We start from the raw sequence: 17,972 nt of genomic DNA on the forward strand, positions 1-17,972 counted from the left end.
AGTGGGGGACCCTTCGGGCTGGGATTATAAGCACAGCACAGCTCAGCCTCGTGAGCTCAACGCCACAGCCCCCGCACGTGAGGCTGCACCCCCAAAACGTGGGTGCACCACACCATCCCTGCAGCCCTGCAGGGACACCCAGTCAGCAGCCCCCCAGGAGGCAGCTGGGTGCAGGGACCCACGACAGATCTCCCTTTGGGTCTGCACTCTTTGGGGAGCAGCACGCACAGCCATCAGTACAGGGTTCACTGACGGTTTTAAAATTTAAAGCCAAATTTTGCATACAACAATTAATTTTTTACAAGACTTCAAGCTTGCAAAGAACACCACGCTGCACATGTCACGTTGCCGCAAATAGATACAGGGCTGGAAAAACTGCAGACTTCACAGGGAATAAACATTCCTCCATCATCGGGAACCAGCTCGCTCCTTCACGCTACTGCTGCCCTCCACTACGAGCACACCCATGGCCCCCCCACCGCCCCCAACCATGTGCAGGCCATGTCCCAATGCTCTGGCTCAGCGCAGCCTGGGGACACCCACATGTCTCCTGTGCACCCTGCTGGGATGGAGCTTTGGGCTCCAGGGATGGGGATGTTGTGGGGTGGGGAGGTGACAGAGGGCAGTGGGTGCCATGGGGAGGTGGTGGCCTTGTGGGGCTGTTCCCATGGCCCTACTCTGTGTGCTGCTGAGCTGGCACAGCTGAGTCACCGCAAGGCAGAACGTACCCATGGGTGGGCGGGCAGCTTGCAGCAGGCACCCACAGCCCATCCTGATGGAGTCTTCCCGCTGTGGGGTGGCTTTGGTGAGTGGATGGGGTTGAAATAACCCATGCGTCGTGTTGGGTGCCCGGCATGGGATGGGAACTGGGATTGTCCCCTCCAGCCACCCGGCCACTTTGTCTGGGGCCGCAGCTAATCCCTGCTGGGCAGACACCAGCTTGAGCTACAATCTCTGCACAGCGACTGCCAAAAGCACCCGGCCCTCCTGACCTCCTTCCCACCGAGCAGCTCGGCCCGCTCTCGGGCTCCACTGATCCTGGCTAATCCACGGCGGGAGGAAGGCTCCTTAATTGGGGAGCTTGGCACAGCCGGTGAGTGACTGCTGCGCTGCTCTGCTCCATCTGCCTGCAGGGATGGGGCAGGGTTGTGGCATGCAGGCAGGCAGTTGCCTTGGGCCTGGGGACCCTGGGTGCCGTGCAGCAGCAGGGCTCGGGCAGCCATCCAGCTTAAATCTGCAGCCCCAGTTATGCAACGCCGCTGGTTTATTCATGCCTGAACTGGGCACTGGCCTAGAAAAAGCTCTGTGATGCTGGGGAGAGACAGGGATGGGGGCAGAGCCCCCAGGAGGGCATCAGGAGTGGTGGGCATGAAGGGCACCGGAGGGGCCCTCCTAGCCACAGAATGGGGGACGTGGACAGGGGCTGCCACCGCAGGGCTATGGCAACAAACAGAAGATGCTACAAATGCCTCCCCAGGGTAGAGGTATTGCAGAGCCCCCCAGGTGGGCAGGAGGCAGCCCCAGCAGGAGATGCCACTATACATCCACATTAAGGACTCACCCATGAGCCCCTTGCACACACAGCAGCCCCCAATGGAGTCACAGCACTAGATTTTCCCTGGGTGCTTCACCACTCCCATTCCCCAGGCAGGGACAGGTTCAACTCCTATTTCTCCTACACTCAGTTTCACGTGATTCATTAATTTTACCCCACAGCAGAGCTGTGCAGGGCCTGGCAAAACTCATCACAAACTCTGCTCGAGTCCCAGCCCAGCTCCTCACTCACAGGTCCCAGCAGCACACCCAGCCCTGCACCCTGATGGCATCACGTCCCCTCCGAGCCGGTGTAGAGCCACAGGATCCTGCTGCGCTGCAGTCGCTGCCACAGCTGCATCTCCATCCTCAGGTCATGGTTGATGAAGAACTGCACCTCCTTGTGCCCACGGTCGAAGTAGTGGTCTGAGTACGCCCGGTAGCCCGGTGTCATGAACCCAAAGGCACTAACCTGCAAGACACAGGGCTGAGCTCAATGCCCTGGCACAGGGGATGGGGCAGTGCTATGGGAGCGGATCTACAAGCAGTTGCTGTGGCAGAGGGGGTGTGTGGATGCCAAGTGGAAGGCAGCAGCGCTGCTGGGCAGGGCGGAGGGCTGCAGGAGCTGTGCTGCACCCAGGGCAGAGCTGTGGACACGGGGTGCCCACCTGGTCACAAGTGTGGATGGCGGTCAGCAGCATCACAGCGCCGGTGGAGGGCCGGTACAGCTGCCAGTGTGGGGTGGCCAAGATGTGGGAACGGAGGAATCTGTGGGGAGCAAACAGGAGCCTGAGAGACCTCCAGCAGTAGGGTGGGAGAGGGAAACTCCCCACTTGGGGGCTTCTTACCGGTTCCTGAGGTAGCGGATGAAATCCGGGTGCAGCATCCTAAATTTCCCCACCTGCAGGTCCTCCCCGAAGAACTCCTGGGGGCTGTGGGAAGGTGTGGGCAGCTGCTGGGAGCTGTGGGGCACAGGGATGTGCTTGTGTCCCCCCCCTACATGACCACTTACTGGACCCCCTCATCCCGACCGCTGTCCACACGCTGCTGGCTCAGGGCCGCCCGCAGCAGCAGGTAGTCACGGTCATGGTCTGGGAGGAAGACGTAGCAAGTTTCCTGCAGCAGAGGACGCACCAATAATCAGGAGATGACAACGGTGCTGTGCCCACAGCTCCCCTGTCCCCGTGCCCCACTGTCCCCCACCGGTGTTTGGGGCGGATGCCGGAAGCCATCGGCAGCATAGCTGTGCAGTGCGTTCACCATGGTGTTGGTGGAGAAGACATAGAAGGACGTCCTGCTGCCAACATCGTGCTCAAAGCCCTCCGTGATGGCCCCATTCACCCTGCAAAGAGACACACGGGGAGGTGGTAGTGGTTCCCCCACAGCTGCACCCCGGCCGTGCCCTATGCCCTCACCTGAACACGTAGTCATGAGCATCAATGGTGGGGCCCATGCCGGAGCCGTGGAGGATGCCCCCATTGCCCACCACGGCACAGCGGATGCAACTTGCGGCCAGCGGGCGGATGTCAAAGAGCAGAGCGCTGCTCGAGGCGTTGAGGAGGGACAGAGATGACTTCAGCACTGCGGGTGGCACAAGGGGGGGGGGGTCTCCCATTCAGCACTCTCTCCTCCCGCTCCAAGAGACGGTGCTGTTTTCCACCATCCCCCCTCCCGGTGCACAGGGACCTGCCGTGCCCCCACCCGCACGCACCATCCCAGCGGATGTCCTTCCAGCCGTGAGCCCCCCCGTATCGGTGCAGCCGCTGGTACTCATCTTCTTGCACGTGCCGTGCCCACTGCAGCACTGGGATGGTGGGCAAGAAAGTGGCCCCAAACTCGGTGGCCCCAATTCTCTTCCTGATGCTGTTGGGACAGCCCTGGAAGCACAGGGGACGAGTGACTGCGTGCCATGGCACCTTCGTGGTGTCCTGCACCGGGGGACACGATACCTCTGTGTCCCTGCCCCAGCCCCGTGGCACTGCTATACCGAGCTGCTGTAGGTCTCATCCTGCCCATACGTGTCCCCGAGGTCTGGTGGCACGCTGGGGACAGGGGACGGCCGTGCTGCCTGTGTCGCCCACTGCGGGGCTGCTGTGGTTGTGGCTCTGTGGTGGACAGGAGTCCTGCGGGAGGAGAGAGGAGGCCAGGAGGGACGCAGGGGCGTCCTATCCTTATCCCCAGCTCTACGACAGAAGGTGCAGAGGAGGCTCAGGACAGGCGCAGGCGGTGCTGCTGTGGCTCTGCCCGCACCCATCTGGGCACTGCGGTGCCATCCCCACCCCACAAAACAGAAAGCAGGAGCTGGGCTCGGAGCCACCCCTTTGGGCCCCAGGCCAGGGCCAGGAGCTGCACCGAGCACAGAACCCGAAGAGAGGGCAGGCACAGGCGGGTTCAGGATTAATCATTCCCCAGTGCAAAATGGCTCTGGAGCAAAACCAACACCACGGCCAGGGGGCCACACCGTTCCCACCCCACTGCCCCACCATACCTGGAGAGCTGGAGCTGCAGGCTGCGCTGTGCGGGCGGCAGCAGGAACAGCAGCAGCAGGGCGAGCAGGGTGAGGAGCAGCCCGGTGCTGCGGGCACAGCGTCCCGAGCATAGCGTCGGGGCTGGGGGCCAGCAGCGGCCTCCTGGGGGTCTTCTCATGGTGGATGCTCGCAGGGAGGGATGGGAGCCTCAGCCTTGGTGCGGGGCTCAAGGTGGGAAGCGCTCCTGTCCTCGCCTCTGCCTTCCTCCCGTCGGCCGTGGGACTCCGTGGCCGCTGTGCCCGTGTGACAAAGTTCAGCTGGAGAGGGGACAGCCAGCGTCCAGCCCCCGGCAGCGCAGTGCGGGTGGGACAGAGCACAGCTCAGGGTGCGGTGCAGATGCATGGCGGGCGGAAGCTGCACAAAAGGGGGGAAACGAGGAAATGAAACTCAGGAAGCGGTTGTTAGAAAAGCAAGAACGGTAAAAGCAGAGCTCACACCAAGTCGTTGCCCCAGGTGGGCGCGTGTTTTCTGGGGGGCTGCCACCCAGCACTGCAGGGATGGACACAGGGACCCTCAGGGCCGGGCTGCAGGGCTGTGCTTACAGCTACGCTATGGCCACGTGCAGAGCTTGGCGGTGCAGCTCACTGCTACCTGCACTTCTTACAGCGACACGGAATTGCCAGCTATTAGCACAGCTTAGTGACACAGAACTAACCGTTGGCACAGCTTTAGAATCCCGTTACCTGGATCAGGCTGAACTCTGACTGTCAGCACACGGCACAGTAATTGCACATGCAATGCAGATTTCTGGTTATGAATCACTTAGTCTTTGGGGGAAGCAGGCAACAGAGGCGTCCCTTGTCATCGCTGTGGGGTTTTGCCATCCAGCAGCCATCCCAGTGCAGGTCCCACATGGGGTTTTCTGCTGGGCTGTATGGGCAGCATCACCCCACGCTCCACCATGGTATCACTGCACCACAGACTGGGGTAACACGGAAGGTGGATGTTCTTAGCACAGTGCCAAAAAGGGAGAGAGAGAGAGAGAAAGGGGGACAGGTGCACAATCAACTGCTTGTGTGGTAGGGCCCGTTTGCAACATGAAATGGAGTGTTTTATGGGAAACAACCGTCAGGGAGATGGCTTTTATGGGAGGTGACACAGAGGTGACCCAGAGAGAACACTGTGCACGCGGTGCCTGCTGTGCACTCTGTCCTGTGGGCTCCAGGTAGCACAGAGCCTGGCTGAAGGCATGTGTCAGCCCTGGGACTCCAATGAGAAAACATCTGCTGGCCCCGAGCAGCAGCCCTGGCCTTCTTGGAGAAAAAAACCTCCCAAGAGGGGTCACACAGTGCCTGTCGAGAGGAAATGGATGCCGTGAGCTCAGTGCAGGCGTTTCCCAATGTTGTTGGGAGGTGGTGAGGGATTTGCAGGGCTGTGAGATCGCATCCTGCCCCGGTCCAGCCTCCTCCCAGCAGCCTGGCTTCTCCCATTGCACTTCACAGCTATTTCATTTGAAAGGCAGAACGGGGCTGCAGAACAGACAGCAAGCTGCTGGGCCACGGCTCTCCTCTCCCCCCACCCCCCGAGGCTGCAGGGAACAGGCTGTGCTCAGCCCACTGCCAGCACATGGCACTGACCTCCCCTCTGCACAGAGCTCTCGGCCCCCCGCTGCCCACAGGGCTCAGCCCCCGGCTCCCAGCACAGCGCGCTCAGGGCCACGCAGGGAGGGATGCATGCATCAGCAAAGGAAAGAAACAAAAAAAGCCCTGGATGCCAACAGAACAGAGGCTCCCCTCTCCCCAAGGACATATAGATCAAAGCTGTAGAAACCAGAGCAGCTTTTATTGTTAAAACACAACCACCAGAAATCCAAACGCTGCCACGTGTCCCCAGTGGGACCCCCGCCCGAGGCACCAGTTAAAAAGAAGGGGAGGGAAGAAGGAAGCCACCCCCGGCCCCACGGTAGGGGCCCAGGCACCAGGTGCCACAGGCTATTCGGCGGCCAGCAGCTGCCGGCGCTGCTGCTCCAGGAGGGCTTCCAGGTGGTCGGCTCTCTGCACTGCAGCCTGTGAGACAGCGAGCCAGGGTGAGCTGCGCCCAGGCAGTGCCGCAGGAAGAGCAGGGGCAGCAGCTGCTCACCTCGTACTGCTTCCGAAGGCTGCTCACATTCTCCTCCTTCCTCGCCACGGCCGTCTTCACCCTGAGCAGGCAGATGGGGAGAGGCTGAGCCCAGCGCCCAGCTCTCATCACTCCCGGATCTGGGCACAGCAAAAAGCTGCCCCTCTCCTCCACACCCCAAGCAAGCTGCAGCACCACAGAGCAGCTGCTCTGGGCCTGGGGTGCCCTTGCATGCTAGGAGCACTGTTATTCACTTTGGTAGCACTACGCATTTGAATCAAGTCATCTGCAGGAAGAATGGGACGTGAGTTTCACACGACTTCATTAACTAAAGAAATTTCTTCCCGGCAAACCCACACTTGCTCATGGCTTAGCGTGCATGGAGGTGATGGGTTGGCCCACGCTCAGGGCATGACCCTGCCTCTCCAAGTAAAGCACTGGGCTGGTTCTGGGAAAGCCTCTGAGCTCCGCCTGCTCGCTGCAGCTAGTGGTGAACAGCCCTGCAAAGGTACAGGAGGGATCAGCCTGTACCACAGACAGCAGCCAGCACAGCCCCTGCTCCACACTGACAATGCTCCTGCAGAAGACCATGTGTTTTCCCGTCAGATTCCTGTTCTGCTTGCAGAATCCCTCCCCCGCAGGCAGGAAAAGCAAAGGGACCAGCTGCTTGACGCCCATCCAGCACCAGCAGTGCCAGAACCCATGCTCTCTACAGCCCTGAAGCACTCCTGGAGCTATGGCAACTACTTCCCACCTCCATGTCCATGCAGGAGCTCAATGTAGACCCGCAGCAGGCTGCAGAACACATGCTGAACCAGCAGGAACCCCCCAGGCCAGCCGTGTGCCTGCAAGCCCGGCACAAAGCCCCTCACCTCCTGTGGACCTCCTCCAGCTCTCGGTCCTTCTCCTGTACCACCCTGTCCAGCTCCAGGCGCTGCCGGGCACGCAGCTCCGCCATCTCTGCCTTCAGCCTCCTGTTCTCCTCCTCTGTGCCCACCAGCCTGTCTGCAAACTCCTGCCGGATCACTTCTGCCAGGCTGCTGCGCTCCTGTGACAGCTGGTCCCGTACCTGCAGGTGACACCAATGTGACCCTGTGCTGTGATGCAGCGAGCTGGAGCCAGACCCCCAACCCTGCTCTCTCTGCTCACCTTCCGGATCTCCTCCACCTCCTGCTCCTTGTGCTTCAGCAGACCCTGCAGACGGATGCTCTCCCCTTCCAGTTCCACCAGCCGCCCCTTCAACTCGTTGCAGCGCTCCTGCAGCTTCCGCTCAGACCGCTCCAGTTCCTGCAGCTCCACCTCGTACTTGTCCCGGATCCTCTTGATCCTAAAGGAGAAGAGGACAGAGCCCAGTGCTGCAGCCACACAGGAGATCCCCAGCGCATGTCCAGAGCTCCCTGCACAGGCACAAGGCTTAGAAGACAGGGAAGGGAATTGGGAGCACCCCCTCTCCCTCCCCACCTGTTCTCAGCCGCCCGCTCGCACTCCTCCTTGGCGGAGGACATGTCGGCCTCCAGGCGCTGGATGACCAACTCAATCTCTTTGTCCCTCTCCTTCCTCACCTCCTCCCTCAGCTCCCGCTCCCGGGAGAGCAGCCAGGCTTCCTGGAAACAGCAACAGAGGGGGCAAACATCAGCTCCGAGCCTGAGGACAGCGCCTCCCAAGCAGGGCAGCCCCAGCCATTACCTCCTTCTTCACATAGCTGGCCTCCCAGGCCTGTTTCTCGAGCTCCAGTCGGTCCTTCAGCACCTTCACTTCTGTCTACAGATGGAAGAGAACCGCTCAGCTCCAGTGGGTACAGCTGGGCAAGGCCCTCCCTCATCCCACGTGTGCATGCTGCCCATAGGGTGCCAGTACACAGCTCCACGCACGCGGCTCCTGGTTGTGTCAGGACACAGGGAACGGACTGTCTGCACCCAGAACAGCCCTGCTCATGCTGCTAGGCCCCAAGGGACAGAGGAGCAACACACCTGATGCCGCCTCTCCTGCTCCTCCTTCTCTCTGGCATACTCCTCCTTCAGCGCAGCGGTGACAGCCGAGCTGCTCACCTCCAGCTGCCGCCTCAGCTCCTCCACCTCCGCTCTCTGCCTGCCCACACACAGCCCACAGCTCACAGCGTGCCAGGGGGACACGGCACACGGCACAGAGCTGCCCCCCAGCTCCAGCCCTCACCTGGCTGCCTGCTGGCTGAGCCGCTCCTTCTCCTCGGCCACCTCTGCATAGAGCCGGCGCCGCTGCTGCTGCAGTGCTTGTTCCTCCTGCTCCAGCTGCTTCTCACACCTGGGGGCAGAGCGGTCTCAGCAAGGCGCCAGGCTCAGGGCACTTGGGCCCCCAGCACAGAGCTGCAGGGCTTTCCCTCCACCCTGCCCTGTATGCCACCCAACACAGCTCTGGAGGATGCCCCGATATCACCTCCTGGGGCTGCCCCATGTGGATGCCAACTGCTAACAGCACCAGGAACCCACTGTGGGTGAGTGCTGGATGCCACGAGCCCCACATACCGCTGCCGGGCCAGCTCCCTCTCCCGCTGGCTCTGCTCCTCCTTCTGCTGCTCCAGCAGTCCCCGCAGCTCCTCCGCCTGCCTGCAGTACCGCTGCGCTGCCCGCTCGTCTGACTGCAGCAGCTCGGCCTCATGCAGCATTTTCAGTTTCTGGATGTCCTGACGGTGCTTGGTGATCAGCTTCTGGATCTCTGGCTCCAGCCCTGGGGCAGAAGGGAGGATGCTCAGCACATCCCAGAGCTCTGTGGGTGCCTCAACCCTGGCCACAATGGCACGGATGGGTTGGGAAGGGGTGAGCAGAACATGCACGGGTTTTCTTGTGTTCCAACTCTATCCAATGGGTCCGTACCTTTCACAGTGATCTCTTTGATCTTTTTGGTTTTCTCATCAATCCACTTTTCCCTCCTGATCTTCTCCGTTGCACTCATCAGTTCCTTGAGCTTCTTGATCTCCTGTTTGGAAGCCAATAGGAAAACTTCAGAGAGAAACTAGGGAAGAAAATCCTTATTAATTCAGCTGTAGAAAAGGGCATTGCAGGCAGGAGCCGACGTCCTCAGCTGCGTGCAGCCCACACACTTGCTGGCCATGGCTGGGAGCACCTATCAGAGAGGAGAGGGGAACCTGAGGCTGGGCAATGGCTGCAGATCAGGGTGTGTGTGTCCTTCCTCCTCCAGCCTCCCCTTCCCTGGGGACATGGGGCTGAGGCTCTGCTGCATGGGAGTCTCCCATCCCACAGCTGTGGGGAAGGGGTGTCCACACACCCAGCCCTGCTGCAGGGCGGATGGGTTGGTGCATGCAGGCAGAAGGACAAAGACACAAGAAGAGTGAAGGATGCATTTACCTCACAAAAGGGGCCCAAAGCACGCCAGACCTGGGGAGAAAGAAAGGAGGAGAGGGAGAGAGAAAGGGAATCACAGAATGACGGGGGGAGAGGAGAAAGCAGGGAAGAAGTAAAACCAAATGGTCACAAGCATGGGAGAGCAGGGACAACCATCAGGGACTCAGGGGAAGAAGAGAAGCTCCTGGGCTGTTCCTGCTGGGAGCAGGGAAAGGGAACTGAGGCACTGCAGCAGCAAATCCAGGCACAGCAATACCATGCTGGCTTCGTCCTCAAAGCACAGCAGCATGGCAACATGAGCCCAGCAAGTATTTGCTGTTTTTGCGTGAGGGCTGAACAGACCTGTGTGAACACTGCAGGAGTTCTGGACGAGGACGAGAGGGAGCAGGTCAGCAGGATGAGGCCCACAGTGGGGCCACAAAGCAGCAGAGACAAGGCAAGCTGTCCCCATCTGCGGGGCAAGAGGGCAAGGACCAGCAGTAGCATTGCAGCAGGACCACACAGCCCCACATCCAGGGACAGGTGGCAGAAGGAGCATCATGACACCCACAGAACTCTGCTGTGTGACCCAAACGCCCCACGCTGCTCTATCATCTTCTCCTCACTTAGTTCTGAGGGCACCCCTGCTCCTGCAAAGGGGGTTGGATGTAACCCAGCACAGGAGACAGCCACAGGCACACATTCCTCTGTGGCGCTGGGTTTGTGCCACCACTCAGCCAGTCCCATGCACCCAGCTTCAGGCAGCACAGCCTCTTAGGTAGCCAGGGCAAAGCCCTGTGCCTCACTACCTACAGCCAGCAACTGGGCTTCCCTGAGGTGCAAAACCACACTGCTCGGAGCCTCATCCCCTCTCCCTGCAGTCCACCTGCCCTCTCCCCTCACCAGCTCGTGCTGCTCCTGCATCTCGGTGAGCTTCTTGCTGTACTTCTGGTCCACTTGTTTCAGCTCAGCCACCACAGTCTCACACTTCTCGCTCAGCACCTTCTTGTCATCAATGAGCTGAGAAGGGTGAAAAAAGAATCAGGCAACCAGGCAGGGCACAGCCAGCCCCACATCTGGCTGCAGAAACAGCAGGCTGAGGTGGGATGGTATTACCTGGTCGATGAAAGCCAGATGTCTCTGGATAGCTGCCTCGTACTGCTCCCTCTGCAGCTGGAGCTGGTGGCCAAGCTCCTTCTCGGTCTGCTTGACGTGCCGGACAGTAAGCTCCCTCTGCTGAGCCTTTTATGTAGGGAAGAAAGAACCACAAGACATGAGAAGGAGTAGCTGCAACAGCACATGCACAGGAGATAACTATTAAACCTGGAGGGCACTCTGGGCCAGAACCACCAGGAGCAGCTACTGGGATGCACAAGCCACCTGCCCTGCTCAGCAAGGCAGCCCAAAGCCCCGATGACAAAGGGAAGGAGTCCAGCCCAGGACTGAGGGCTTCTGGTCTGGCCAAGACAAACTTCGAACAGCAGGCAGCCAAGAGAAGCCCACAGCAGACCAGGAAAGATCTTGCAGATCTTTTCCCATGTTAACAAGGACCAAGATCGCTGCATGTCTGGCTGCCCACGAGCTCTCTGCAGCGCTATGCTCTGCTGGGCACAGGCAGGAAAGCTGTAATCTTGTGCTTCAAAGCCACTGCTCCAAAGAACATCTGCTGAGGGCTCTTTGTCCTCCTTCCCAGCAAGCAAGAGCATCTGGCTCACACACCAAGGCTGTCTGCAGCAGGCTGATGGCTCGCTTCTTCTCCTCCACTTCCAGTTTCAGCCTCATGATGGAGCTCGTGACTTCTGTGGCAACAGCTGACGCCTGCTCCAAGTGCGCCAGCTCCTCTTCAGACAGGAGCCCCTGGGATAGGGTAAAAAAAGAATAAGGGAAGGTAGAGACCACGTGGAACCTTGGCAAGGGCAGAGGTCCATCCCAGCGGGGTCCACCCCCCCAGCACAACCCACTGCTCACCTCCCGCTGTGTGGCCGAGGTGGCAGATCTGGGCCTCTCCTGCTCAGACTTCTCCATCTCATCCAAGAAACTGATGATACTTTGGAGTTTGGCCTCCGAGAGCAGGGCCCCATCCTCAGGGACACCAGGGGAGTGGTTCAGCTTCCCAAATTTCTCCAAGTTGTCAGCAGTCAGGGAGTTGGAGCCGGGCTCCTGCAGGGTGGATGCAGCTGTTGCATGGGACACTGCAGCTCCAGCAGCGTGGGAGGCTTGGAGGGGCTGCAACTGCAACTCAGCCCTCCATCTGCTCCAGGGAGCAGCCCCATCCTTTGTGCTCAGCCCTCACAGGTTTTGCTTCTCCCTGGGGACACCCCAGCTGCTCCAAACTCCTCCACTACCTTCTCCAGCACACCCAGTGGCAGGGAACCAGCCACGTTTCCCAGCCTTCCTGCTCTCCATAACCCACAAGTGAGGAAGCTCTTCCTGGGACCAGTGCATCTCTCCCCAGCCCCCTCCTTACCCCATCTACCCAGGTGTATTTGTCTTTCTTGAATTGCTTTGGAGGAGGCAGCAGCTCTGGTTCTTCCTCCAGCAGCCTGAGTGTGTCCAGCAGCTCACTGAGCGTCACCTTGGATGGAGCCCTGCTGACAGCAGTCACCACCGTCTCCAGATCCTCGCCTCCTGTCTCTCTGGAGCTCACATCCTGAACGAGATGATAACGTAGCTTAGAGTCAAAGTTTGCTGGATCTCCACGGAAGCAAACCCAAGCTCCAAAGCCACCCCAGCAGAACAGTTTGTGCCAGGAGCACCTCAAGGCGAAGCCAGACCCACCTGCAGCTTGTCCTCCACATCATGATCCTGTGAAGGCGCAGAGCTGAGCTCTGCGAGGCCGCTTGATTCTGGCTCTGCAGCTACAGAATGGAAATTGGCATCTGCAGGAAGCAGACTATTCTCATGTGCTTGCAACAAACAGCTCCCCAGAGCGAGAACCGCCCCTCCAACACCCTCCTTCCCCTGCCACACACTGCTCCAAAGCATGGAGACCTGCAGCAGGGACTCACTGGCGTTGTTGGCTTTGATGCTGCTGCTGGCTGGACTGCCGTTCCGTGCAGAAGCAGGCTTGGCAGGCTTTTTCTTTGCTATCCTTCTGCTCTCCTTCACCTGAGCCAGCTCTTCTTCTGCCAAGCGCTTCGTGTCGGAAGCCTTTTGGGCCCTTTTCTGGTGCAGCTCCTGTAGGGACAGAGAAGTCATCAGTTCTTGCCCAGCACAGGGTGGTGCTGACACAGCAGAACAAGGGCTAAGAGACAGCACCGCACAGCACAGCCAGCTCTGCATGGTTAACAAGGCCAACTCTGCTCAGACAAAGTGCAAGCACAGGAAGAGCAGCTCTGCTCCTTGCTACTGGGAGCAGAGGGGTGGTGGCGGACGAGGTCCTGCATGCCCTTGTGCAGCGTGCTTTGCTGCTCTGCGAAGGACCTCCGAATGGACCACATTGCATCAGCAGCTCAAGGGCCAAGCAAAGCAGTGCCTGGGGGCTGCTTTAGCTGTGTTCTGGGAAATCACCGAAGGCACGAGCACGTGTTTGCAAGGCTGCTGCAGCATTTCACAGCTGCTCACTGCTGTGCCTCCCGCAGCACTCCCCTGAAACGTGACTCCATATAGGCCAAAGAGAAACTGGGGCTTTTAAAACTCTTCCCAGCTCTACTGCAATCCAAATGAGCAATTCCCTGAGGTCTGTAACAGGCCCCAGCCCCTCATCTGTGCTCCAGGAGCACCCGTCCCCTCCTGCCATCAAGGGCTGCCAAGAACACGGCAAGGACAGCGAGGTGCTTCCTGCATCAGTGCCAGGAGCACAGAGCAGAGCTCAGCACAACACAGAGCGACCCGAGCCCAAGGACAGACCCCCAGGGGACCTCTCTCGTCCTTGGCCGCCCCGAGGAGCTGCGGTTATTGCCTTCAGTTTGAGCGCAGTCTCCTTTTCCCTGAGATCTTAATGGAAACCAGCACTGGGTGAGCTGCCAAGCTTGGCGGGAGCGCAAAGGAAACTGCTCTGTGGCACCTCAGCCTCCACAGGGAGCGCTCACTAGAATTCAGCTTCGTGGAAAGCCCCTAGAGATGCAGAGGAGAGGCTGAGGTACAGCTGCAGCGCAGGGCACGGCGCAGGGCCTCGTCCCTACCTGGATGGCAGCACGCCGTGCCAGCCGTGCCTTCTCCTCCCGGATCTTCCGGCGTTCCTCATCCTTCCTGTCACGCAAATCCAGGACGTTTCTCTCCTCCTGCTGCTGCCTTTCCTTCCAGAGAGAAAGGTCAGTGCTGTGACCGGGAGCTCGTCCACATCCAAAGCAGTGGGGAGGGATGCGCCCCTCAAAGTCACCCCATCCCACAGCCCACCCTCCTCGCAGGGAAAGACCCCTCCAAAAAGCTCCACTTCGCAGCAACTTCTTTTCTCTAGATACCAAATGTAATTATTAGTCATCCGAGGCTGAAACCACCAAGGAGACAAGGTTTAAAAATAGCATCTCACAAACAAGAGCTACAGTGCTCTTTGTTATTTGGATAAATTATTAAACACAACGAAACACAAATAGCTGCGGATGACACGTCACTCCCTAACGAGCCAATTGTCACTGGTTCACTGCAGTGAGCTGCAAGAGGGCTTCCCTCCTCCGACCATGAGAGCACCCAAGACAGCAACAGCACAAACTCTGCCCCATTCTCCCTGCCTGCTGCTGCAGAGGCTCCCGACTGCATCCCACGGCACCCTGACAGGGACAGGAGCCGCTGCAATGCGAGAGCAAAGCCCCCCCGTGCCCCGCAGCTCAGCTTTGGGCTGGTAGATGCGATGGTAAGGGAAAGTCAGGGGACAGACCTCCCTCTTGGCAGCCAGCAAGCGCCCCAGAGCCGCCGCTCCCGCCCTGCGCCGCTGCGAGTGCCGTCGGTACCAGCGCTGGATGGTCACGGCAGCAAGGTTCACCTGCTGGATGAACCTGCAAGGGAAGTAGCATCAGCCCCACGGCCCCCCACCATCACCTCCTGCCACAGCAAAGCAGGGACTGCTCAGCCCAGCCCTGCGCCCCAGCCCAGCGAGGTAGGACAAATTGGTTCAGCTCAAGAGCGCAGAGGAACACGTTCTTTTGATTGGGATAACGCAAAGAGCACTGAGCTCTTTGGCTCAATGGCAGGCAGGGAGAAGCCGCTCAACCCTGTATGCCAAGAGAAGCAGTTCCCAGGCCCAGAGTCCCACAAGACAACAACAAACCCGGTCCCATGCCATCCTGCTGCCTCTCCCACCCACCCAGCTCACCTCTCTGCCTCCTCTTCCGTCACCTCCTTCCTCCGGGGCAGGCTGCTGTTGTTGTTGCGGGTCATGATATTGTTGCTGGAGAAATTCTTCTGAGACTTCATGAAGCTGCTGCTCTCGCTGTCCTCGTTCGCAGTCGCTTTGATGACGTTGCTAAGGCAGAAGATAAAGCCACTGGAACCACCCCAGCCGGCTCTGCCTGACACAAACATGGGGTCAGTGCAGCCCCCAGACCAGCAGCTGGCCCACACTTACTTGAGGGAGCTTGGAGCCTGGTTGGAGCTTTTGGGTGCAGGGCCCTTGTCAGTGGTGGAATAGTTATTGTGCACCATGGTGGTGACACAGTTCCCCATCGCGCCCTTGTTGCTCCTTGCATATATGGAAAAGAACAGATGATGACTGGATCTGAAGGGGACAGCACGTACTGCACAGTGACCTTCACCACTGCCTCCGGCATTCCTTGCAGCAACAGGGGAGGATGCAGGAGCTGTTACCCCTCAGACAATGCACACAGCCCAACAGACACAACAGCCTGCTGCTCACACTGTGCTGAACATTCACACTTAAAACTTGCCCAGCTCCAAGGGTTTCACATCTTACTCATTCCCCTTCCCAGAACTCGAGTGGCCTCAACCCAAATGAACCACGCTCCTTCGTAGCTCCCAAGCACGTTCCCACCAGGGCCCAGCACAGCACAAGCACAGCACAGGCACCGCCTCCTCTGCCCAAGCATTTTCTGTTTGGTTCCTTCAGCACCAGGCCTGCAGGTTGCTGGCTCAGGGCCACCCCTCCTACCTATTGTTGGCTGTGAAATTGGCTGCTAGGAGCACGGTGGCTTCCTTTTTCCTCATGCCTGCTGGAGGCTCGGCGGGGCGGGAGCCAGAGGGACCGGGGAAGATTCGTGGCTGATCGTCCTGCCATGGGGGGAACACGAATAAGAGTGAGCAAGCACCAAACCAGCCCCTTGTTCTTCCTCCAGAAACCAACTTCCCCCTCATGCAAGGGAATATCTCAGCTCTGCAGCACTGCGGTCCTCCTGCACTGCCACCTGCTTCCCTCAGAGCCAGGTGCATGGGGCTGCAGCCACAACCCTGGACTTAAGATACTGTGCCAACTGTAGCTGTAGGTGGAGCAGGGATCAGCCCAGCTGCCACGGACACCCCGTATTCCCACTGCGCTCAGACCTTGGGGAATCCCTCCCACCAGACCCCCACCCCACGCTCTGCTCCTAGTGCCAGCAGCCAGCTCAGCCTACAACCCTCACCAGGATGTTCCACGTGGTTTTCTTTTCCAGAGGGGTTTTGCTCACACTCGCCACCTTCTTTCTTCCACCAGAACTGCTCTCAAAGAAGGTCAGGAAGTCTCCTGTCTGCTCTGAGCTTCAGCCCGAAGGCAAAGAGAAGGAAAGGATACGTGTCCTGGGGTTAACATTGAATGCATGCACATGGCAACGAGGCAGTCACAGCGGGATTCCCATCACTCAGGCTGCTCCAGCAAGAAGCCTGCTCTGATCTGGGCTCAGCAGCGTGGCTGCAGCACAGCAGTGGCTGACAAAGGCACAGCACGCCGAGGCATGGGGAAAAACGGACAGAGAATCATCACACAGCCACAAATCTATGAATGATACCTTTTTACACAGTTATGCTTCTGCAGGGTGTGTAGAGAGAAAATATATTGAAGGGCAAAAGAACTGAAAATTTCTATTCAAAGACAGGCTCTGGGAGGTCAGTGGAGTCAAAAGAACTGCCCTCTTCTATCTCAGCCCAACTACACTCAGGTAAGTCCAGAAGGAGTTGCTGCAAGCGAGAAGCTCCATCCTTATTTCCCCAGTCCCCAGTCACATGCCCTTCCCTGAATACAGGGGACCTCAGTTTTGCAAAACCAGGTTAGAACCTGCACTGTGTGTGACAGAACATCTCAGTGCCTGGCTGTTCACGGCTTTGGTTTCCTGGTGGGACAGGAGAGCAGGCAGAGCAGTGCTTCACACACCGCAGCCATACCTGTGCGTGCTGTTTGCCCGCTGGTTGACCTGGGTGGTGCTGTTGGACCTCCGGAGGTTGTTGATGGCCCGGGATCCTGCATCCTCCTGGGGAGGAGAAAGCAAAACTCAGTGGGGATCGCCAATAAGAGCTCGGGTGGGTGCTGCCCTGCCAGCCCTGCCATGGTGCTCAGACACCCCACTAACAACGTGGGTACCCCCAGCACCCTGCCAGGCTCCCGCTGAGCAGGTGGGGCCGTGCTTGTTTGCTGAGCTCCCCAGCACACAGCAAGGCTGTGCTCGTTACCTGCCCGGCAAACAAACACCGAGGCAGAACGCCAAGGCAGCAGCAACCACTCAGCCACTGAGGCTCTCAGCCGGCAGAGAAGCCCTCCTCCAGCAGGATCCTCAGAGCAGGAGAGCATGCAGGTGAGTCTGGGTATCTCCTAGCGCTCCAGATGTGCCCTCCCCGGGGCAGAGCAGAGGGGAGCACCTCCGTGCAATGCACCCCAGGGAACCAACGGCCTTCTTGGCCACAGGGCAGGCTGCTGGCACACGGTCAGTCAATGACAACTCAACCAGCGGCCTCCAGGACCCGCAGGTCCTTCCCAGCAGCTCAGCCCCGTACCCACACCGATGCGCTCAGTTATTCCTCCCCAACCAAAGCACTCCGCCCCTGTCCTCGTACAACGGCACCGTGCTCCTCCCTGCCCAGCCCCATCTCCCACCCCCCTGGCCGCTCTGACGCAGCCCCCGAAACCCCCCGTCCCGACCCACCTCGTCCCCAGCACAGCATCACCCACCAGCGCGTTCCTTTTGGTTTTCCCATCGCCGACGACCGACACGGAGCGCACCACGTGCTTGGCGGGCGAGGCGCTGCCGGGCCGTCGCGTCACGGGCACGGGCAGCCCGGTGAGGCTCAGCTCCACGGCGCCGCCCGCGCACGAGCAGCTGCTCCGGGCGCTCCTCATCCTGCGGCGGGGCGAGGAACGGCCCCACGCGGCGGCCCCGACCCGACCGCGCGGCCCCGCAGCCCGCCGGACCCCCGGCCCGGGTGCAGCCGCCTCGCCGGCCCCAGGCCTCGCCCCGCCCCCCACCTGCCCGCGCCGTCCGCCCGCCCTCATTGGTCAGCGCGAAGGGGGCGGGGGCCGCGCCATTGGATGAGGCGGCTGTCGGTCAGAGGGAGAACGGGCGGAGCTACGCGGGGCGGAGCAAAGAGCGGGATTGGCTGAGGTGAAAAAGGGGGCGGGAGTTGGGAGAGACGTGGGCGCGGCTGGGAGCGCTGCGGGGTCCGGGGGCGCGGGCTGTGC

The 17,972-nt window shown here is 59.8% G+C and overlaps 2 protein-coding genes across 10 annotated transcripts; both read right to left on the reverse strand.

The window, feature by feature from the left end:
- Window positions 1-237: 237 nt before the first annotated feature.
- On the reverse strand, window positions 238-4,443 carry LOC100550511 (alpha-N-acetylgalactosaminide alpha-2,6-sialyltransferase 2-like). 2 transcript variants are annotated; one of them, XM_003211504.5, is made up of 9 exons: window positions 4,022-4,443; window positions 3,521-3,716; window positions 3,245-3,410; window positions 2,949-3,114; window positions 2,737-2,875; window positions 2,546-2,649; window positions 2,382-2,465; window positions 2,202-2,301; window positions 238-2,005 (listed from the first exon to the last, which is right to left on the reverse strand). In XM_003211504.5, exons 1-9 carry the CDS (start codon window positions 4,177-4,179, stop codon window positions 1,826-1,828), a joined length of 1,293 nt encoding a protein of 430 aa, XP_003211552.3. In that variant the 5' UTR covers window positions 4,180-4,443; the 3' UTR covers window positions 238-1,825. The 2 variants fall into 2 exon arrangements, with proteins under 2 accessions (XP_003211552.3, XP_010719605.2); XM_010721303.4 differs by having other exon boundaries at window positions 3,521-3,656; window positions 4,022-4,442.
- Window positions 4,444-5,822: 1,379 nt separating this feature from the next.
- On the reverse strand, window positions 5,823-17,781 carry CEP131 (centrosomal protein 131). 8 transcript variants are annotated; one of them, XM_085240388.1, is made up of 26 exons: window positions 17,440-17,778; window positions 16,685-16,770; window positions 15,949-16,058; window positions 15,480-15,598; window positions 14,940-15,053; window positions 14,688-14,837; window positions 14,253-14,370; window positions 13,561-13,674; window positions 12,445-12,613; window positions 12,215-12,294; window positions 11,904-12,086; window positions 11,405-11,596; window positions 11,156-11,293; window positions 10,553-10,678; window positions 10,340-10,456; window positions 9,461-9,490; window positions 8,969-9,071; window positions 8,621-8,822; window positions 8,292-8,399; window positions 8,090-8,207; window positions 7,806-7,880; window positions 7,581-7,723; window positions 7,269-7,446; window positions 6,992-7,188; window positions 6,141-6,201; window positions 5,823-6,067 (listed from the first exon to the last, which is right to left on the reverse strand). In XM_085240388.1, exons 1-26 carry the CDS (start codon window positions 17,631-17,633, stop codon window positions 5,993-5,995), a joined length of 3,300 nt encoding a protein of 1,099 aa, XP_085096514.1. In that variant the 5' UTR covers window positions 17,634-17,778; the 3' UTR covers window positions 5,823-5,992. The 8 variants fall into 8 exon arrangements, 7 of the variants coding, with proteins under 7 accessions (XP_085096514.1, XP_085096512.1, XP_085096513.1 ...); XM_085240386.1 differs by having other exon boundaries at window positions 12,215-12,315; XM_085240387.1 differs by having other exon boundaries at window positions 12,215-12,315; window positions 15,949-16,063; window positions 17,466-17,777.
- Window positions 17,782-17,972: the final 191 nt, after the last annotated feature.

Source organism: Meleagris gallopavo, chromosome 20 (assembly GCF_905368555.1).
Source record: "Meleagris gallopavo chromosome 20, MGAL_WU_HG_1.1, whole genome shotgun sequence".
In the NCBI taxonomy this organism is placed as follows: Eukaryota; Metazoa; Chordata; class Aves; order Galliformes; family Phasianidae; genus Meleagris; species Meleagris gallopavo.

Coding starts and splice junctions, on each gene's coding strand:
- LOC100550511 (XM_003211504.5), bottom strand. CDS start 4,179: ATGAGAAGACCCCCAGGAGGCCGCTGCTGGCCCCCAGCCCCGACGCTA. Junction 2,876..2,948: donor GCTCATGACTACGTGTTCAG/GTGAGGGCATAG, acceptor GTCTCTTTGCAG/GGTGAATGGGGCCATCACGG. Junction 2,006..2,201: donor CCATCCACACTTGTGACCAG/GTGGGCACCCCG, acceptor TGTGTCTTGCAG/GTTAGTGCCTTTGGGTTCAT.
- CEP131 (XM_085240386.1), bottom strand. CDS start 17,633: ATGAGGAGCGCCCGGAGCAGCTGCTCGTGCGCGGGCGGCGCCGTGGAG. Junction 14,371..14,687: donor ACGGAAGAGGAGGCAGAGAG/GTGAGCTGGGTG, acceptor CTTCCCTTGCAG/GTTCATCCAGCAGGTGAACC. Junction 8,208..8,291: donor CTCAGCCAGCAGGCAGCCAG/GTGAGGGCTGGA, acceptor GTGTGTGGGCAG/GCAGAGAGCGGAGGTGGAGG.